At 36.6% G+C, this 18,070-nt stretch overlaps 1 protein-coding gene across 9 annotated transcripts in view; it reads right to left on the bottom strand.

Annotated features, from left to right (window-relative positions):
* SLC4A10 (solute carrier family 4 member 10) overlaps positions 1-18,070 on the bottom strand; it is a 146,976-nt gene that overhangs the window by 114,409 nt on the left and 14,497 nt on the right. For 2 of the 9 annotated variants that reach the window (XM_051623717.1, XM_051623718.1), the window contains exon 1: positions 90-602. The exons of 2 other annotated variants lie outside the window; for them this stretch is intronic. In XM_051623717.1, the coding sequence (XP_051479677.1) occupies positions 90-170 (81 nt within the window). In that variant the 5' untranslated portion in view covers positions 171-602. Of the gene's footprint in view, positions 1-89; positions 603-18,070 lie in introns of those variants that run through there. 5 more of the 9 variants (XR_007889924.1, XM_051623726.1, XM_051623721.1 and 2 more) reach the window with 5 other exon arrangements.

The raw sequence follows: 18,070 nt of genomic DNA, 5'->3' as shown, positions 1-18,070 counted from the left end.
AATTACACAGACAAAGAGATTGTAAATGACCTAAAATTGTAAAACAAACCCTTGTGCTAGAAATATTAGTAGAAACTATGAGGTCATACCTGATGACTGAAAGACTGTAATGTCTCACTGGTTCCAAGCTGCATGACCTTTCTGCTTGCAGAGACCCCCAGAAATTGCATTTCCTGTCTTACAGAGGTACATCACAGACGCATCTATCTTTCAAAATCTTCTGGGCTAGTGAAGAAAGCATTAACAGCCATTCTGTCCATCCGTAAGTGCTGCAGTCATTACCCTCACGATATCAGATCTTAAATATAGTTTCTCCTCCGTGTGATTACAGACATCCAGTAGTCAAGGAGGCTGACACAGCTCTATCACTGATGCTGCTAATGCCATCTGAAAACAGTAAGCTTACTGCTTAAAGCAATCCTGCATCATCCAAACAGAACAAGCCACATCCTTCAACTCCTCACTTGCGTTTTTTATAAAACCTAGCGCTGCCATTATAGATTTTGTTTTTATCTGCGGTCAGCTAAAGCAGAAATTAGATATTATGCAACCAGCTTCGCATTAACGGAAGAAAAACGGCAGATGAAGTGACATATCGAGGTTATCAAATTTTGCTTGCATGACCACTCCTCAACAAGCACTATCATCATTCAGAAGAAGCATCACAATCTGATCCAAAGGAAAATTACCAGAAAGAAATTATGAACAATTCATAGGCAGCAAGGCATTTAAATCGCCCTGTGGTACTAAAACAGCTATTTTATGCAGCCTTATTAATCCTAGTCTCTATTAAAGACATTGCCTCCATAAGTATTTTTAGTGTTTATTTTCAACAATTGCATGATCACTGCATTGTTTCCATTACTCCCTGCTAGCAGCCAGAAAACAGCATGCCTTGAAAACGTGCCAGTATTATGACAGCAAAAATGTGTTTTGATATCAAACAAAACAATCATGCATGGCTTTTTTTCTGATATGAGAGACCTTTCAAGCTAACAAAAGTACAGTATCCTCTTTAGTAATTTTTAAGTTATTAAGACTATAAAGTAAGAACTGGACTTTCTATTAAAATACATACTTAGTGCAACTGAATTAATTATTAGAAACCATTACTTATATTGCTATCATTATGGCAACAAAACTTATGCAAAAAAAAAAAATCAATTCACAGAACTAAGACAAAACACAGCAACCAACAAACTGGAAAAAGTTATAATTTAATAGTTCCTCTAAATTCTAGACCCACAGAAAAATGACTCATTCACACAGTGAGGAAGTCCTATGTACACAGTTCACACCCTTAAACACAAAGGAACATCCCCTCAACACGTAAGAAAATATATTGCTACCAGTCACATTTTACAGACACAGGAAATCTGGAGGAAAAAAATCTTCCCTCATTTAACTACAGCATACATGTTATTCATATTAATTGGGATGTCCTTCTTTACTTCGAAATACAAGCAGAAACTGAAACTAGAAGTAAATGCTTCCAAATTAATTCGCCCAGACCCTATTCTGTTAGTTTAACACTATTATTATACAGTTGTAGTAATTGCTCTTTTGAGTAACTTAATCAAGTTTGGCTTATAGTCATTCACATTATGGCACAGATAAAAGCAAACTGGTCTCATCCATGAACCCCACATATTTCCTTTTAGAGACACAAACTGTCTGCTATCATTTTTTAAATTATTCACACAGTGTGCAACTGCCTCAACATTAGGACACTTCACCTACAGGAAGGCGAATTCAGCCACACATTCATACAGGGTCTGGTGACGTGTTCCATAGCCTAGAGGAGAGGCTAGGCAGTGAATCCCTAGGAGGCCCTAAATAAGTACCAGATCCCTTTGAAGGGAACCAGATCAGGCCAGACTTGACGCTCCTTTAATTTTCTCCAAGAGAGTTTATCTGAGGTCCAACAACCTGACACAGTCTTTTTTAGTGCTGATGATAGCGGTAGTCAGGGTGCCACACTGAAAGTTGTCAATGTTCTTGAAAGCTGCCACTTTTACAGTTTTTCCAGAATAATGCACAAACTCACTTTCAACCAAGAAAATATTACTAAATCTATGTGTACAGGATACAAATACATACATGCAAGGAGATAAAAGCCTCTTCAAAAACAGACAAGAGTGATTCAGCAGTAAAAGAAGGGGGAAAATGGCTTTCCCTGCATCAGTATGAAATGGGAATATCTCCGAAGGTAATATTATTATTTACAAAGGTTGCTGTTGTTAATATTAATAGTAGTAATCATAATAATACACCTTTACTAAATATTAAGTTATTTACTCCTATGCAAACATTCAGCTCTGCAATACCATATTCTGATCAGTAGCTACTTAAAACTACATAAAGGATTACCTTGCATCTGTGATTTGCTGGCAACCACAAGCCACCTAGCCAGGACACGAAGTCCAGCAAGATGTTAAGAAGTGACCAAATAAAAAAAATATATCTATATATTGCCAAGCCACCTATCATAAATATTATGTAGGCCTTCTCTCTGCCAATCTTGTACTTCATGATGATCTACTCTCAGAGTGAAAAACCCAAAGCTAGGAGCTATAACCACATCTGTCAGAAACATCACTCAAGTTTCTGCTCATACAGAGAACATAATCTCTCCCCTAGCTGCAGAAGAGTTAAATGAAGAATTGTAATTAACAGAGGAAGATATTTGCAGCACATAGACATCAGCATTAATGCAATAAGATGAAGCTCTATTAAAATCTTAATGTACTTCATTTTTATGATCTATGCCTAGAAAAAAAAAGGAATGCAAAATGCAAGAGACAAAAGCTTCTAAAACGGCAAGGGAAATTTTGAGAAGAAACTGAAAATGTTTGCTTTGGTTAGCTTAACAAATGAAAGACTAAGGGGGACATCTGTGTAGCTGTCGAGATAGAAGTGCCAAGGAAAAAGAAAAAATACTCAAATAAAAGAACTATATTGGAACCAACACAAATCCATACAAAGTTGTCAGTAATGTTTGGGGGTTTTTTAACTATCAGAAGTTGAAGGTCTGCAAGAGCAGTAATCAGACTCAAAGAACCTGGTGTGTGCCTATGTTTCTACAAGATCATAAAAATGCAGGCAGGTCAAGAAAAAGCAGAAACTTATGGTACAGAAGAATTGGTACTTAAGGAAAATCAGGAGATTGCCCTGGGGCTCAACATTGATAAGAAATAAGTTAAGAGTCAATAATAATAATAATAATAATAACAACAACAACAACAACAACAACAAAACACCTCACTTGGTAACAACTGGTTTCTCCTGTGCTGAAGACACCGAGCCTTCCTCCCAATATATAGACTGATGTTAACAATATAAATACGTCAGCAATTTCTCTTAACCAAAAAAACAAAATAATTCATCGGGTCTTACCTTTCAGCTGATTGCTCAGATCAACACAGATTAAAAAATATCTTTGTACTTAAGTGGAATGAGCTGCAAAGTAATTAATGATAGCACATTCCCCTCTAATCTTAATGACAGGACTTCTTCTGTTACCTTTCTCTAGTCTACATACATATCTCTTATTTAATTTTCCAATTAAATCATTGTGGTGTTTTGTTATAAAGTGTAAATACCCTGTTCTTAGGGTAGACCTTCCTAAAAGGAAGACCATGTAGAAAGTATAAGTTCAAATTTATTAACTCAATAAAAACTTGCTATATTTTATGGACATACTTTCTTTGTTCTCTCAAATGATATACTGCCCAAAGACTCTCCTTTTGTGGTCATTTCAACAGCCATGATGTAAGTATAATCAGTTCATCTGTGGAAAACTATGACTGTTGTTAAAGGAAACTTGAAACATGTATAAAACAAAATGGGAAACAAGCAGAGGCAGACCTGAACCATGGCTGTATGGTCAAAATTTACAAATGAACTGCTTGGTTCCAATTGTCTAACAGTTAATGTGGCTGTATGAAAACCTGCCTTTCCAAACAGCCCACAGTCCATGTTGCTATATCCTAGCACTAAATCAGAAGTTTGTGTCTCAGGCTGATCCCTGACAATCCAGATCACTGCACTACATGTTGACAACAAATTAGAATAAATGTATAACTGATAGTTTTAAAACAATGAAAAGAAGGATTTCTATCCAATATTTTACCTTCAAAAACAACTTTTATATGTCTGGTATCCTATCTCCTAGAAGATAATGTAGGAGAAAGCAGACATCTCTTTTCACTCAGAATGCTGAGGAGCAATTCTATACTTACAGAGTATGTAAGTGCTGGTTGTTTACATTTTTTCTTGGAAAAATTCAGAAATAAAAGCATACAAAATGTCCTCAAAGTTTAAAAACATACATCTATTTTTTTAGTAGAATTATATTAACATAGACCTTGAATTCTGGAAAATTATGAGTAAAATGAGACTGAAATTATAAATGTTAAATGTGTGTCTAGAAGGTTAATAGGTTATATTTACAATGACCATGCCTTCCTTTTCTGACTTTAAAGAAAGCAAAGCTTTCCACCTTTTTAAGCATCTCAACAGTACTACAACTGTGCCATGGCTTGAGAAAGCCTTTCTCCTTTTATTAACTAAGGACATGGCTGACTAAGGGTCTAACTTGCAACCACTGGGGATGCTAGAATTGATTATAAGAAAACACTTTCCCCTCCTTAAAAAGGTGATGATGGAATTTTGACTCCATGTTGTACAGAAAAATAGAAATTTATTTTCCTGATAAACTAAGAAATAACAATTTAATAAAAAATGCTGGAACCCATTAGCAAAGCAAGTGCTACCAGCTTTTCCACAGAAGGAACAGAAGTTGAAGTGATGATGTTTTGGATATCTCCCAAATACTATAAAATACTGAAGCTGCAGCCTAGTTAAATTGAACACCTTATACCTTTCTTCCTTTTGATCCTTTTCATCTCTCCCTTCTCCCTGAAGAGGAAGAAAAACTCATCTTTCTTAAACAAAATTTGTCAGTTCAGTAATCCTGGCTTTGTATGTGCCTCAAAATACATCTGAGTTTTCTAAATATTTTGCATTAAAAAGTTATCTGTCAAAGAAAAAAAAAATGTTAAATTTTGACAGATAATTACCATTATCCTCTCTGCTAGCAGAAAATGATGGCAAAATGCCAACTTGCTTGTCTGCTACAGATAAGACATTTCCAAGCTTCCATCCTTCCCTTTAGAGAAAACAGAAGGGGAAGACCAGCCAGGAGAAAGCCTACTCTGTCAGCTGATCCTGTAAGAAATAAGATTAATATTCTCCTAGCAGAAATCATTTTCCTCTGAGGCTGAGGTAAATGATATGCCTTACCATATGTTATGATGGTCCTTTCAAGAATGACAATTTTGATGAATTTTTCCTGGATGGTCTTTCTCTTTCATCCAGTCTCTTCTCATCACCTCCAGCTTCTGCTGCAGACAGACTCTCAAGAGGCATAAATCAGTATAGCATCACCAAATTATGTAACTTCTACCCACTGGGGATTTAGCCCCTTCTACTTCAGACTTAGCTTGGAAAAGTGTCTGTGCATTCTTCGATAACCACTTCAATCTGCAGAGAACTTTAGAGAACTACCCTGACACATTGCTCAGCTTCGCCACCAATACACCCACCGTGAGCAGAGAACACAGTAATTTTTCTTACACACACACACTCCCCCATATGTATACACATGAAGAAAGTGTATGATTTCTCATCCTAAACTACTGCATGAACTTGGGCTGCCTGACAGGTTTTTTTGATGCATTACACACAAAACGTAGCTTTTATTTGACTATTTAGTCTAAAATCTAAATTATCAGATCTAACACAGCTAAATATACTCAGGATAATAAACCTTGCCCTTTGTCCTGGAGGAGCAACTCAGGAGAAGCCCACTTTACCTTTTCTTTTCCTCTCCCTCAGAGACCACAGTAGGACCATCTCCCCATAAAGTGACAATGGCAGACACATGATGCCTGAACTACAAAGTTTCTTTCCTATTCCCACCTCCCTCCAGTGATCATCAACGGGACCATCATACATTCAACACCAGCACAGGCCTGTTTCAGGCCTTCCTTCTGTCTTAAAGAGCTACTGTTTTCTAGGTTGGAGAGAAAAAAGTAGATTAGTTTGGAATGAAATCCACAGCTCAGTGAGAAAGAAAATATGTTGTCCTGCTTACACTCCCTCATAATCTTCCCTGCACAAAGACCCTTTTAAAAACTTCCTCTTAGGTTAAAGCTGTGAGTCAATTTCCATACAAATTTCAGAGGAAAGGGTAACTACAAAATAAGGACATTCTCACCCTATCTAGCACCCTCATCATATTCCTCAGAGATGGCTTCGGCCTCTGCTGTCTCCAGTGTTTCCAATGACACTGCCATGCATACGTGTACTAACAGGTGATCACTGAATCCTCAGACCAGACTCAGGACCTAAATGAAGGCCTGTAACAAAACTAAATTTGTATTGATAAGATGATGTCACAACAATCCTTCAGAGAAATACTCATTCAGCGATAAGATTTCCATTATTTCCCTCATTCTCCAACATGCTCTTTAAATACAATTACTGAGTCATAAATTGTCTCATCATTAAAAAAAAAAAAATCCAAATTTGATAAAAGTGTTACGCTAATTTCTCCTTGTTGGAAGAAATGTTGACATTTGATACTGTAACATTCACAAAATTACACTGTTAAAAACTGACTTGGAACTACGTCATCAGTAGAACAGTCTCACAGGGGAAACAGTGCTAGCTGTACTATCACAGAATCTTCATAGTTGGAAAGGACCACTGAGATAACTGAGTCCAACCAACAACACAAAAAAACAAACCCAAACAAACACAAGCAACCACACACACCCCACCAGAAAACACACACACAAAAACACCCCCTAAAGCCTCAGCCACCACAGCATGCCCTGAAGTGCCACATCTACACGTTTCTTGAATACCTCCAAGGATGGTGACTCAATCAGATATAATCCAAGAACACTTCTGTTATTTCCATAGTCTAATTACTCTCAAATCTCTACATAGTACTACTACATAATGTCTTTTCATCAAGTGACCAACCCGATTTTTCTTCCATAGTTGATTATGCTCAATGTTGAATGCAAACTCATAGCAGAATAGTTACATAAAAGGAGAATCATTAAAAAAATAATTTAAATATGGTACCTCACACACACTACTAGGAAGTTTTGAACATTTCAACTACCCACAGAATTTTCCAATTGCTGGCCAAAGACAATGTAAATCTCAACTGCAGCCTAGTCCCAGCCCTACAAAGAAAACAAACTTATTTTGAAAACAAATACATGACAGTCAGCACATACTTGGTAGCAAGGTGATGAGAGACCTCTATTATTTCATAAATTCTTCCTCATTATTAAACTTCTTACATAAATCATGCAAAAGTCAGTTTACCATAAAACATTTTAAATACCACAGCTGTAACACGATTCCCTATAAATAACTCACTCAAGAAAGTAATTAGCAACAAAAGATTACAAAAGTCACTCAATGACAGCAGAAGTATTAAGAATAAAGGCAACAGAAATAATTCATGCTAATGTAAAAGAGAGTACTTCACATTATGAGTCAAGAAAAGCAGTTCAGGCCATATCATAAAAAGAAAATTCTCATAAATGTTTCATTTTTTTAAATTACTTTCTCATTTCGCTTAACCTCCAGCAGTCGATAGACCATAGACTTATACATAGTCTATTCTAACTCATCAGAAACCACTTGTTCACTTGACAAGGAAGAGAGAAAGGTGGCTAGGGAAACCAAATCAGAGCTTGATTTTACGGTAGTGTTATATCGGGACTTGTTGCTTCTTTCTCAACTTGAAAACAAAAAAACATTTTTCACCATCAGGAGAAACAGAACTAGTCTGACTAGAAGAAACGAGTTCTCTATTCGAACAGATGCTCCATGTACTCACCTCATTAACACACACACACTTACCCCCCCCATGAATAAAATGCCTAAAAATGCATTGTAAGTAAAAATCTGAACCTCTCATTCCTAGCACCATCATAATCCATTTCAAGAAATTTGTTCATGCTCTCAAGCTCCTCTACCAACTTGACATTCATAAGTCTAAGCCTATTTTCCAGGTCATCAGTATGACCTTTGTGCAAAGCTTTACAGCCACTGGTGTTTATAGCCAGATGGCATTATGCCCACATGGAAACTTACATTGTATCACTTTTGCTACCAGTAAGATAAGCAAAGCCTTTGGTTCTTTTAGAGGAAGTTCTAGATTACTGTAGCAACATCTTCATGTGTCTTAACCATTCAGGATGTTTCAGAGCACTGGGCATTCCACCCAGATGGTGCACAAGGCAATGCCAAAGGCTGACCACCAGCCTCTCAGATGTTCAAGGAAGCCAAAAATTCCCATATGCTACCAACACAACAGGCCATTCTAGTCAGCGAAAACACATTGGCATGACAAGAGAAAGGCCTATTCCTACTCAGCTCAACCTTTTGTGCAGTTTCATATTTTTTATTGTACAAAATTACATTTTCTCATAACTAAAGACATACTTAAATTCAGACAGCTACCAGAAGTTTTAAAATAGCAGATTCTTTTTAATATGCATTTTTCAAGTTGCTTAAAAAATTAGTATTCAACAGTTACCTTCCTGATTTTAATAGTACAAGTGCAGGGCTTTTAAAAAGAAATACATGTTTTACATTTTATATTTATTATTATTATTAATTGTATTATTATTCTTATGCACTTCTGGTTTGAAACCAGCCCTACCTGTGAGGCAATGAAAGGAGGTGAAAGGCACAAAAACCAGAAGCCAGAGCCAAAGATTTTTTTTTTTTCTTCCTCCCAGTAGGGGACCCCAGACAGGCTCAGGGACACCTGGCACCAGCAGGGTCCTGATTTCTGTTCGAGTTCATCCTTTATTTTCCCCCCAGGCAAAGCCCTCCCATGATGCTCCTCCTGTTCCTTTCCCAGCAGGCTGCTGCCTGACCCCCCCACATCGAGGACCAGTCTATCAAGCTAGTCCATATACTACATTAATAAATATAGACTGTATTTATTATTCATACAGTCCAGTCTGACACATTATATTCAATGACATGGTTATCCTGAAGGTAGAAAATGTTGAGTTTTACATAACACATTCATTAATTGTAGTGAACTAATTAAGGTATGTTAATTAGGTAATAGACAAGAAGAACTTAGTATTTGGTAGAGACTGGTCACTCTTAATGCCTTGTATTGTGCTAATACCTTGGCCGTATTTTTAAGCTTAATGAGTAAAAGGAAAAGCTGATTATTCAGAAAGCAGAAAAAAAATCACATGTGTTACGTGTTGGAAAAATAGCCTCAGGTGACAAAGGAAATGCATACCAAAGGAACTGGCACTCTAACAAAGAAAGTATCATACCAAAGCCCATAAACAACCCATGCTGTCACTGGGAATTTTACATATTCAGATTCTAGGAAGCAGTACTTAATTGTTGGCAGTGTTACTAAAATGACAAAAATCTGATTTTACTTGCACAAGTTATCTGTTCTCCCTGTACTATGAAAACACTTTTTTTTCTAGTGTTTGGCATATACGTTACTTCATGAAAATTGAGATTAAGGCTTTCATATCAAATGCTCTGGTTAGAAAAATAACTAAGAAGGAAGAAATTAATTAAACTCCTACTCACACCAGGTGAATCTTATTGGAAAATATGCATATATATGCCTGGCACTGTGAATAAAGCCCATGTAATGCTTTACATGCAATTAAAAAATACTCCAAGTTTATATCAAAACATATTTTTTTCCATTCCACATCATATGACCTTGCTCTTCATTTGATTTGAAAGGGCGTGACCTAACCTAGAAAGTATTTTGATGTATATGTTATTAGAAAAAAAAAAAAAAAATACAGTTAGTGCTCTTGGTGAAGCAAAGGCCTGTGCTTTCTTCCAAAGACAACTGGAATAATTACTGAAACAAACATGATAGATGCTATCTATAACCACTCAGGACAAAAGCAAACTACTTAGCTCCTTCCTAAGTTCAGCTCATACATTTTCAATATTATTACTTAGTCATTAAAAAGTGAATCCTAGTATAAAAGACTAAAATTGAGAAAGGGAACCTTGTACTTGCAATGAAATGTGGAGAGAGTTTAGATAAATTCAAAGCAATTTTTAAGCTTAACAAAAAAATTTTACAGAAACATGTAAACAACAAAACAATCCAGACAGATCAGCAGCCACTCAAACCTAGAGGTCCCTTTTTTTTTTTATTTAATATTCAAGTTGCATTTGTGGCTAAAACTCTAACCTCAGTCTCAACAGGGCAAAGAAACTCAGTGTCTAACCAGAGCTTAAGCTAGCAAGGCCCTGGGCTCAGGTGCCGCTCCCTTTCCTCTGTTGTTTTCTCTGAAAAACACATGTACAATGCCACCTAAAACAGAGACATGGCCATTGCTTTGTTTTCTAGAAATACTGTAACACCACCCATCCTTGTTTGTTCCACTTTGATATGGGAGATATAGGTCTGCTTCTCTTCTTCGCCTGAAAGGATTCGGGCACTTTCTTCCCACACCTCTAGAAAATGGCCCCAATGGGAGAGGGAAAAAAAAGGGGAAAGGAGTTGAACCCAAGTCTCCTCATGTCCTGCATAATAATATTAACCACTGACCCACCAGTGCAAGGAAAGCCACCAGCACGGCCACCATTTTCACAGGAGAGGGCCAGGGAGCTGTGGGAGAAGGCTGGTGCTTGGGCACCCTGCTAAGGCACCTAACACAGAGCCTAGCACTGAGCACCTGAAAATAAAGCCCAAAACCTTCATAAAGGCCCAGGAAACTCAGAAGCTTCAGGACAATCAAATGTCAGATACCTGGATGATTTCAGGTGAGCTGGTGCACCAGCACGACGTCGGGTCAGCTGGCGCGTCAGGAGCCGCGCAGCTGCCTCTGCATCCCGCTGTACCTGTACTCGGGCTAACTGGATACTGCCCTAAGTGGATGTTGTTAGCAAAGTCACAGAGTCATGCTGCTGCAGCAAAATTGCCTCCAGTTCTGGTTCATTCTATCCACAGACAGTCAAAAACTCGAGAATCACAGTGCTGATTGTTGCCCTCCACGCTTCTCCACACCAAGATGGCGGCCGCCCCTCAGGCGAGGCCTGAAGAGAACTGCCGGAACCAGCCCAAACCCACAACTGGCCGCGAGGCTCACAAACATTAGAATCCCTAATACTCATGGCTTAAGTGTAAGCTTATTAATACCAACTTCTGAGCACCCAGTTTCAAGGTCTTTCACCTCTCACTAGTTACGACCTTTCTGAGAAAATTTAGTCTCAAGTAAACTTCCTTCAAGAACACACCATGCCCCTGCCCAGCACTAACAGGTACTTAGAGAGGATAACACACAAATTATGCAGGGCAAGTCATATTAACGAGAGTTACACTCAGATTCTCAAGAACCGCAGCTGTTGCATAGTTTCTTACCCTACAAATGAACTGAGTTGCATAAAGAAACAGCTTTATTTGGTTACAGTTTGTCCCTCAGAAGAATTCATAGCACTGAACTACGGAGCTTTTGTCAGGAGAAACATTTCCTGTAATACATTTCTGTAACTACGAATAGCATCAAATGCAATTAATGCTCTACCAAGAGTTCACGTACTTCTACTGGCTATTTCCCTGAGTTCACACACACTTCCCAGTCCTTTCTCTCTGCACTTCACATAGTTATCTGCAAAAGATTTCTTATAAGTGAGCCCAATTATGCATGCAGTTATTTTTCAACAAGGGCACTGATTTAAAGAAGGCCCTGTAAACATATAAAAAGCAGAACCTGTACCAATTCCATGGGATGCATTTCCATGGTGCATTTTCTATGAAAATATGCAACTATTTTCTATATAAACTAAAACACAGTGAGCAAGTATTTTACTGCTCAGATGTGCAAAATAACCACAGGAGATTTTAGTTTTAATTTTCAAAATCACCTTAACAACAAGAACCCAGGAAATCCAACACGGAGTCTGTCATTATCATTACACAGCATACTTTCTGGAATAAGTTAAATCAGTGAAAGAACAATGATGGTCCTGCTTTTGAGAGATGATGTAACATCATCCTTGCAAAGAGGTCATGTACTAAGATGGTAAGCACTACAATGCTTCTCAAAAAATTTTAAATGTAACAAATAATCTTTTAGGGAATAGAGGGATCATTCCCACTTTCACTTCTCTTCATATTTTACCAATGCGTCTGCTTTTTTAGTTAACTTTTTAAGCTAACTTTTTTTAAGTGTCCTGAAAGCATTTTATAAATCTGAATAAATTAGGCTGTAGGCCAGGATTTAATTTCTTGAAATTCCTCTTTTGAATTTTGCTTAAACAGTCTAAGAAGAGAGATGTATCCAAATGTTCCCCAAAAGTTTCATGAAATCCAGACAATTAAGTGGTCAACTAAAGCATACTTTTAAACAAGCAGAGAAGCCAAACATAAAACTTAACAAAGTATTATTTAAATAAAGGGTTGAGAAGATTTGATTTAGCATTATTCAAGCAGGCATAATTCAAAACAACATTAATAAGTTTTCTATTGTAAAATTCAAGTTAAACTTCAGCAAGAACTTTCAAAGAATGAGATTATTGAAGACTGTGGAACTCAACAAAATGAACAAAATTGAAAACCCAACTTTCAAGACACCCAGAAGTGCTAGATTGAACAAAATACAATGTAACAGCTAACTATCCCTTCATACAATTCATAGAAACCATAAAGAAATCCTCTGCATTAGCAAGGAAATTTACTTCCTGACAATGTTATCTATTACCCAGATAATGGCTCACAGCTAAATTAGCTTTTAATTGTAAAGGGTAAGTACATTTCTAGCCTAAAGGAATCAGGTAAAGACACTCAATCAAACAATAATCAAGCAGACATTTCTTTGTTCATTTCTTAGCAGGAGATAACCATGTAAGGAGGGAAAAAACTTACTTGACAGATGACACAATTTAGAAAACCAACCTAACCTTGTCAGCAGGACAAGAAAATGGAAATTTAAAAAAAAAATGCTGCAAGGATGAAACTCTAAAACTTCAGAAAGAAAATAAAATCAGTACAGTCATAAATAAAATGGTCATAAATAAAATATAAAAATAAGGGGATAAACTTACATACTCAGGAGATTTTCAGATGTCATTAAAAACCAATTAGCATTGAAATCACTTAGCCAACATAAAAATCTCCCATTTTCACACTTCATCATCAAAGTTTTGTAACGGGGTGCTGGGTAATATGCCAAAATCTCTGTTATTAGTGTATCAGAACAATTACTGCTATAATTCTTCTACCAAAAAACTGAAAGTGTGATATTTATAACACAGAGACTAAATATAAGTAAGACTCCAAGCAAAAAGACATTATTCAGATTACAAATGTCTTTAACGACATTTTTTTGTCATTTATTCTGATAACAGCTGCACTATTTTCAGAAACTTTGTATCATTCAGCCTTAACAACACTTTTCCAGAGGGAGAAAGACTACTAAATCCATTTTCTAATCATAACTGATTGGAGAAATTTCTGGGTCCTTAAGTGAACATAATTCTTCAGTATGTGAAGATTTTTTCTTTTAAAGCCTCTGTATTTATGGTACAAAAATGACCGTATTTGTTCCTGTTTAAATCATAATTAAGCTCATGTTTCATTCCTATTTTTACAGTCAACTGGTGTCAAATTATGAACAGCAAAAAAACCTATGAAAACAGTAAGCATGTAAAAAGTAACTTGAAAATGCTATCCCTTCCTTCCACTGGAAAATTCTACTACAGTCAAAGTATTCTTCTTCTCTATCTACATAGGTTACTGTAATTTAATCCAACTGATGATGCACTAATGTGATCCCCTTTTTTGCCAGCCATCTCTGATTATCCTTATTCAGGCCATCCTGAGCATCTCTGACTCCTGATCAAGTTCTTCAAAATATTTACAGTCAACTGTAACTGAACACTGTGATCCTAATCAAATCAAGTGTATCTAGATCAAAGACTGAACGACTGCCTGTCAACAGTGTGAAGGCTTCACCATGCTCTCCTAATGCAAATCACTAAGTACTTGAGGAAAGAGTGGAAAAATAATTGTGGCTGGACAGAATTAACTCCCACAGTAGGTCAGCCATATCACGCACCATTACAAAATTCTGCTAAGTGGTCTTGTTTGACTAAAGCCTCTCTACTCTGAAAGAGACAGTTGTCACACTACACCTCCATTATGTAATAAAAAGAAGCAAGCAAGAAACATGCCAAAAGATAATTTTAAAAAAACAAACCATACAACACAAAACCACCGTACAGACTGATATGTAGAGAAAGCGCTCAATTATGCTGTAAGACTTCAGTGAAGGAAGATTCCCTCAATTACTATAGCAACTGGATGAAGTTGGGTGAATTAAAAAGAAACTAATCAGGCAAATGAACAAGAAAATAATCTCACCTCTCATGTAATCTTTTATGCAACTTTTTCAATGCCTTATGCAACAACATGAAACCTCTGCAATGCAACAGTTATCTCCTACATGGTATTGTAAAGGTCCCCAGCAGATCCAGCCATGATTCACTGGAGTGGATCAGTTATTCACCTTGGAAGTGGGAGATGCACATACAAGTGCTCTAACAGCTGCTAGAGGAAAACTGCAATTAGATCACCCATGCTTTAAGGGAATACTGTGAGGTAAAAAAATAAGAGACCTCTACTTTTTTACTTTTTGTTTTAGAAGTTGCCAAAATAAAACGTTTTGGAAAGGTACAAATTATAGCAGCAATTCAGACATATTTCAGCAATATGACTTGAAATTTTTCTACACTCTGTGTGGTCCTATTTTAGTCTATGCTCCTCTTTGGTAACTCTAACTTACACCCCTTCATAAGTAAAGAAATAAATGAGAGAACAGTAATTTTTTTATTTTATTTTTTTTTTTTCCAAATGAAAACCAGTCAGCAGAAAGTATCCCATTAGAGGGATCACAAAGAAAATGCAGTTTGAGAACAGACTCATCATTGCTGAAGGGGATGAAAGCTAAAAGGTACCTAGAGAAACAAGAATCTTTAAGCACTTCACTAACCAAATGTACAGCAGACTTTGCCACAGGCATCTTGCCGGCATAGCTCTGTCCAGGTTTTTGCCTTTTGTACTGTGCCCTAGGCAAAGCAGATCAATTTAAAACAAATTTGATACAAACATTATTTAAATGAACTTTTACAGTCTATTTTAATTTTGTTTTGCTGTTAGATTTGTAGATATTTTCCAAAAAAGAGAAATATTCTCATTCATTAGTATAATACTGCAAGTATACACTGACATAGAAACAAACATATATTAGATCTGGTCAGTTTTTAAAAGGCAGGAGGATTCAATGTATGTTTACATAGCTCCTTAGCTGACTGTATATTTATTAACATATAATTTATTCAGTGTTAATTTTGTATTATTATGGCCTTGAATTTCAAACTCTTTGTTTGTTGTAGAGGTTTTTTTTTGTTTTTAATCAGATAAATTGCCCAAATGTCTAATTCAATGAAAATACTACACCAAACCTAGTTAAACATTCTTTTGAAATCTCAATAGCAACTCCCATGTACTTTTGAAATACATGCCTTTGAAAATTTGTGTACATATTCTTTAAATCTCAAGAGTTAGATCTCATCTTCCCCAATATATTCCATGTACATATATGGAAGAAAAGCTTTCTTGCTTTTTCAGTTCCCAGGGTGGATTCTCAACTTTGAATGGATCCTGAATTGACCCATCAATCACCTCTATCACACTTACACATCTGCAAGTAATACCAGTCTTGGTTTAGCTGGCTGAAAGTGCAAACAGCTGAAGCAGCACAAAACCCAATTATTAGGATCCTGAGTTCCTAAGTTATTTTCAGGCTGCTGCCATTGCAGCACTCAGCTGTCAAGATTAGAAAACCAATATTGTACAGAGACACACACACAATCATACCCAGTGATAATCTACTCCTGATGATGGGGCACAATGGACAAAGAGAACCAAAGACAGCAGAACAAAATGAAAAGGATGAAGATGTTAGCAATTGAAAACCAGATTCTATTACATGTTTGTGTAAACTGCAAGACTACTACAGAAATACCCTCAGAGAGAGAAATCTCAGTTTTCAGCTTGTAATGTTAATCTTGGGCAACTTGTCTTAACATCCAAATAGACAAAAAACAGGTATACAAAACTTAAGTATCTGGACATTTTCTTTATTATAGATCAGATCCAAATCTGGAGGGTGAGACTGGAATATAGTAAAATAAATATTTTTTTTTTAAGTCTAGATTTCTAAACCTGAGCATCAAACTTCAAAATAGAATTCAAGCTTAGCTTCTCAGTAAAACACAACCCAAAACTGAGAACTTAATTCCTTAATCCTGACACAGAGAATATTTCCTTAGATTTCCTTCTTACAAATGTTTCAACACAGCATCTAGTCTTACCCAGTCCTGCAAGGGATGTTTCATAAACACCTCTTTTCTACAGATTTTTGTATGCCATTTTTATTCTAGCACCCCTGCACACTGTTTTCAATGTTATTTTTAAATATTTGCAGTGGTGTAAATTAGAAATCTGGTTTTGTATCTCTCCTGATCTATCTGAAGATATATGTGAAACAAGGACATGAATTTTGCATTCAGTGGTACTGTCAAAACACTCAGGAAAAAAGATTCCTGATTTTCCAACTTACTGAGCGTCTATGCATCTGAAAAACTGATCTCACTAAGAGTGGGCATGACTATATTGCTTGATGCTAGAGACCAGGATCCTCTTATATGAAATTTCAAAATAAATTGAGACCAAAAACTTACCTCAATTCAGTATCCAATGACTGAAGCACTAGAAGACCTTTGAAACCAACAGTTTTTGTAACTCCCAAAAGTGCTACAATTTTGTTTTCCCTATACAACACCCAGATGTTGTCATAATCTAGGCAATCAGCTACTTCCTTGCCAAAATAAAGTACACAATAAAGATGAAAAGAAATTGTGCAGAGCAGGAGCAAGAGACAAACTAAATGCCACCTAGGGCCCATCACTTGAATGACACACAGCTGGTAACCAAATGAATCAACCAAGCAAAATCCAACACAATAGTCTGTCCTTCACAAAACTGAAGTGAAAGCACTTGGCATCCATCATCAGCTCCTTCAGTGACTCTTCCAGGCTCAGTTGTAGGCTTATGCCCTCCTTTGAAGTTCATAACTGAATCTGTAGAAGAATATACAACCCTTTGCCCATTGTAAAAGGGAAGTATTTGGCATGTCCTGCCAAGCTGTAGCCTATAAATTGCTGGATACCACACTCAGAATGATCATTCAAACTGCCTGAAAACAAACTGGATTTTATAAAAATCAGCTTTGTGATGACAGCCAGAGCAATTACATTAACGAAACTCAAAAAATTCAGCAAAGAGAGGTGTTTTGGGGAAGAAGGACAACAGTTCACAAGTCTGTGAAGATGTCCACATTTCGATAGCTCATTTGCTTGCAATATAACAAGGAAGAATGGGCAGAGCAGAACAAGGTTCCTTTTCCTTTGCTACTGAACTCAGGAGGAACACAGTATGACAGACCTCTCCCAGGTCAGTATTACCCACTGCTAAAAGCAAACATTTTACAAGCGCTATATTGTTCTGCATTTGGGACCTCTCAATCAGGAACATCTTTATCCTGAAATATCCATTCCAACAAAAATATTAACTTACCAGAAAGAAAATCAGTGCATGAGTGACCCCAACTCATTTGGATCAGCTGCTATTTTTAAAATATCTCATCTACAGATTAGTAAATCACTGGTAAGTCCGAAGAGAACTATTTCTCTTTCCACAAAAACATCCTAGACCTAACCTGTCACTGCCAAGCTAACAATGACAAACCCTATTTTATGGACCCCAGGAAGGAAGCCAAAAGCAGAATTGCAGAAATCTTTGAAATCCAGTATCTTGTCTCAGGCTGTCCCACTACTTGGTTCTTACAAGACAAAAATAAAAAAAAAGGCAAACATTATTTCCTCTGGTATTTAGTCCCAGTTT

This window comes from Apus apus, chromosome 6 (assembly GCF_020740795.1).
Source record: "Apus apus isolate bApuApu2 chromosome 6, bApuApu2.pri.cur, whole genome shotgun sequence".
Classification (NCBI taxonomy): domain Eukaryota; kingdom Metazoa; phylum Chordata; class Aves; order Apodiformes; family Apodidae; genus Apus; species Apus apus.
The sequence above is the reverse complement of the archived record's forward strand: the minus strand, read 5'-3'. Positions and strand labels throughout refer to the sequence as shown.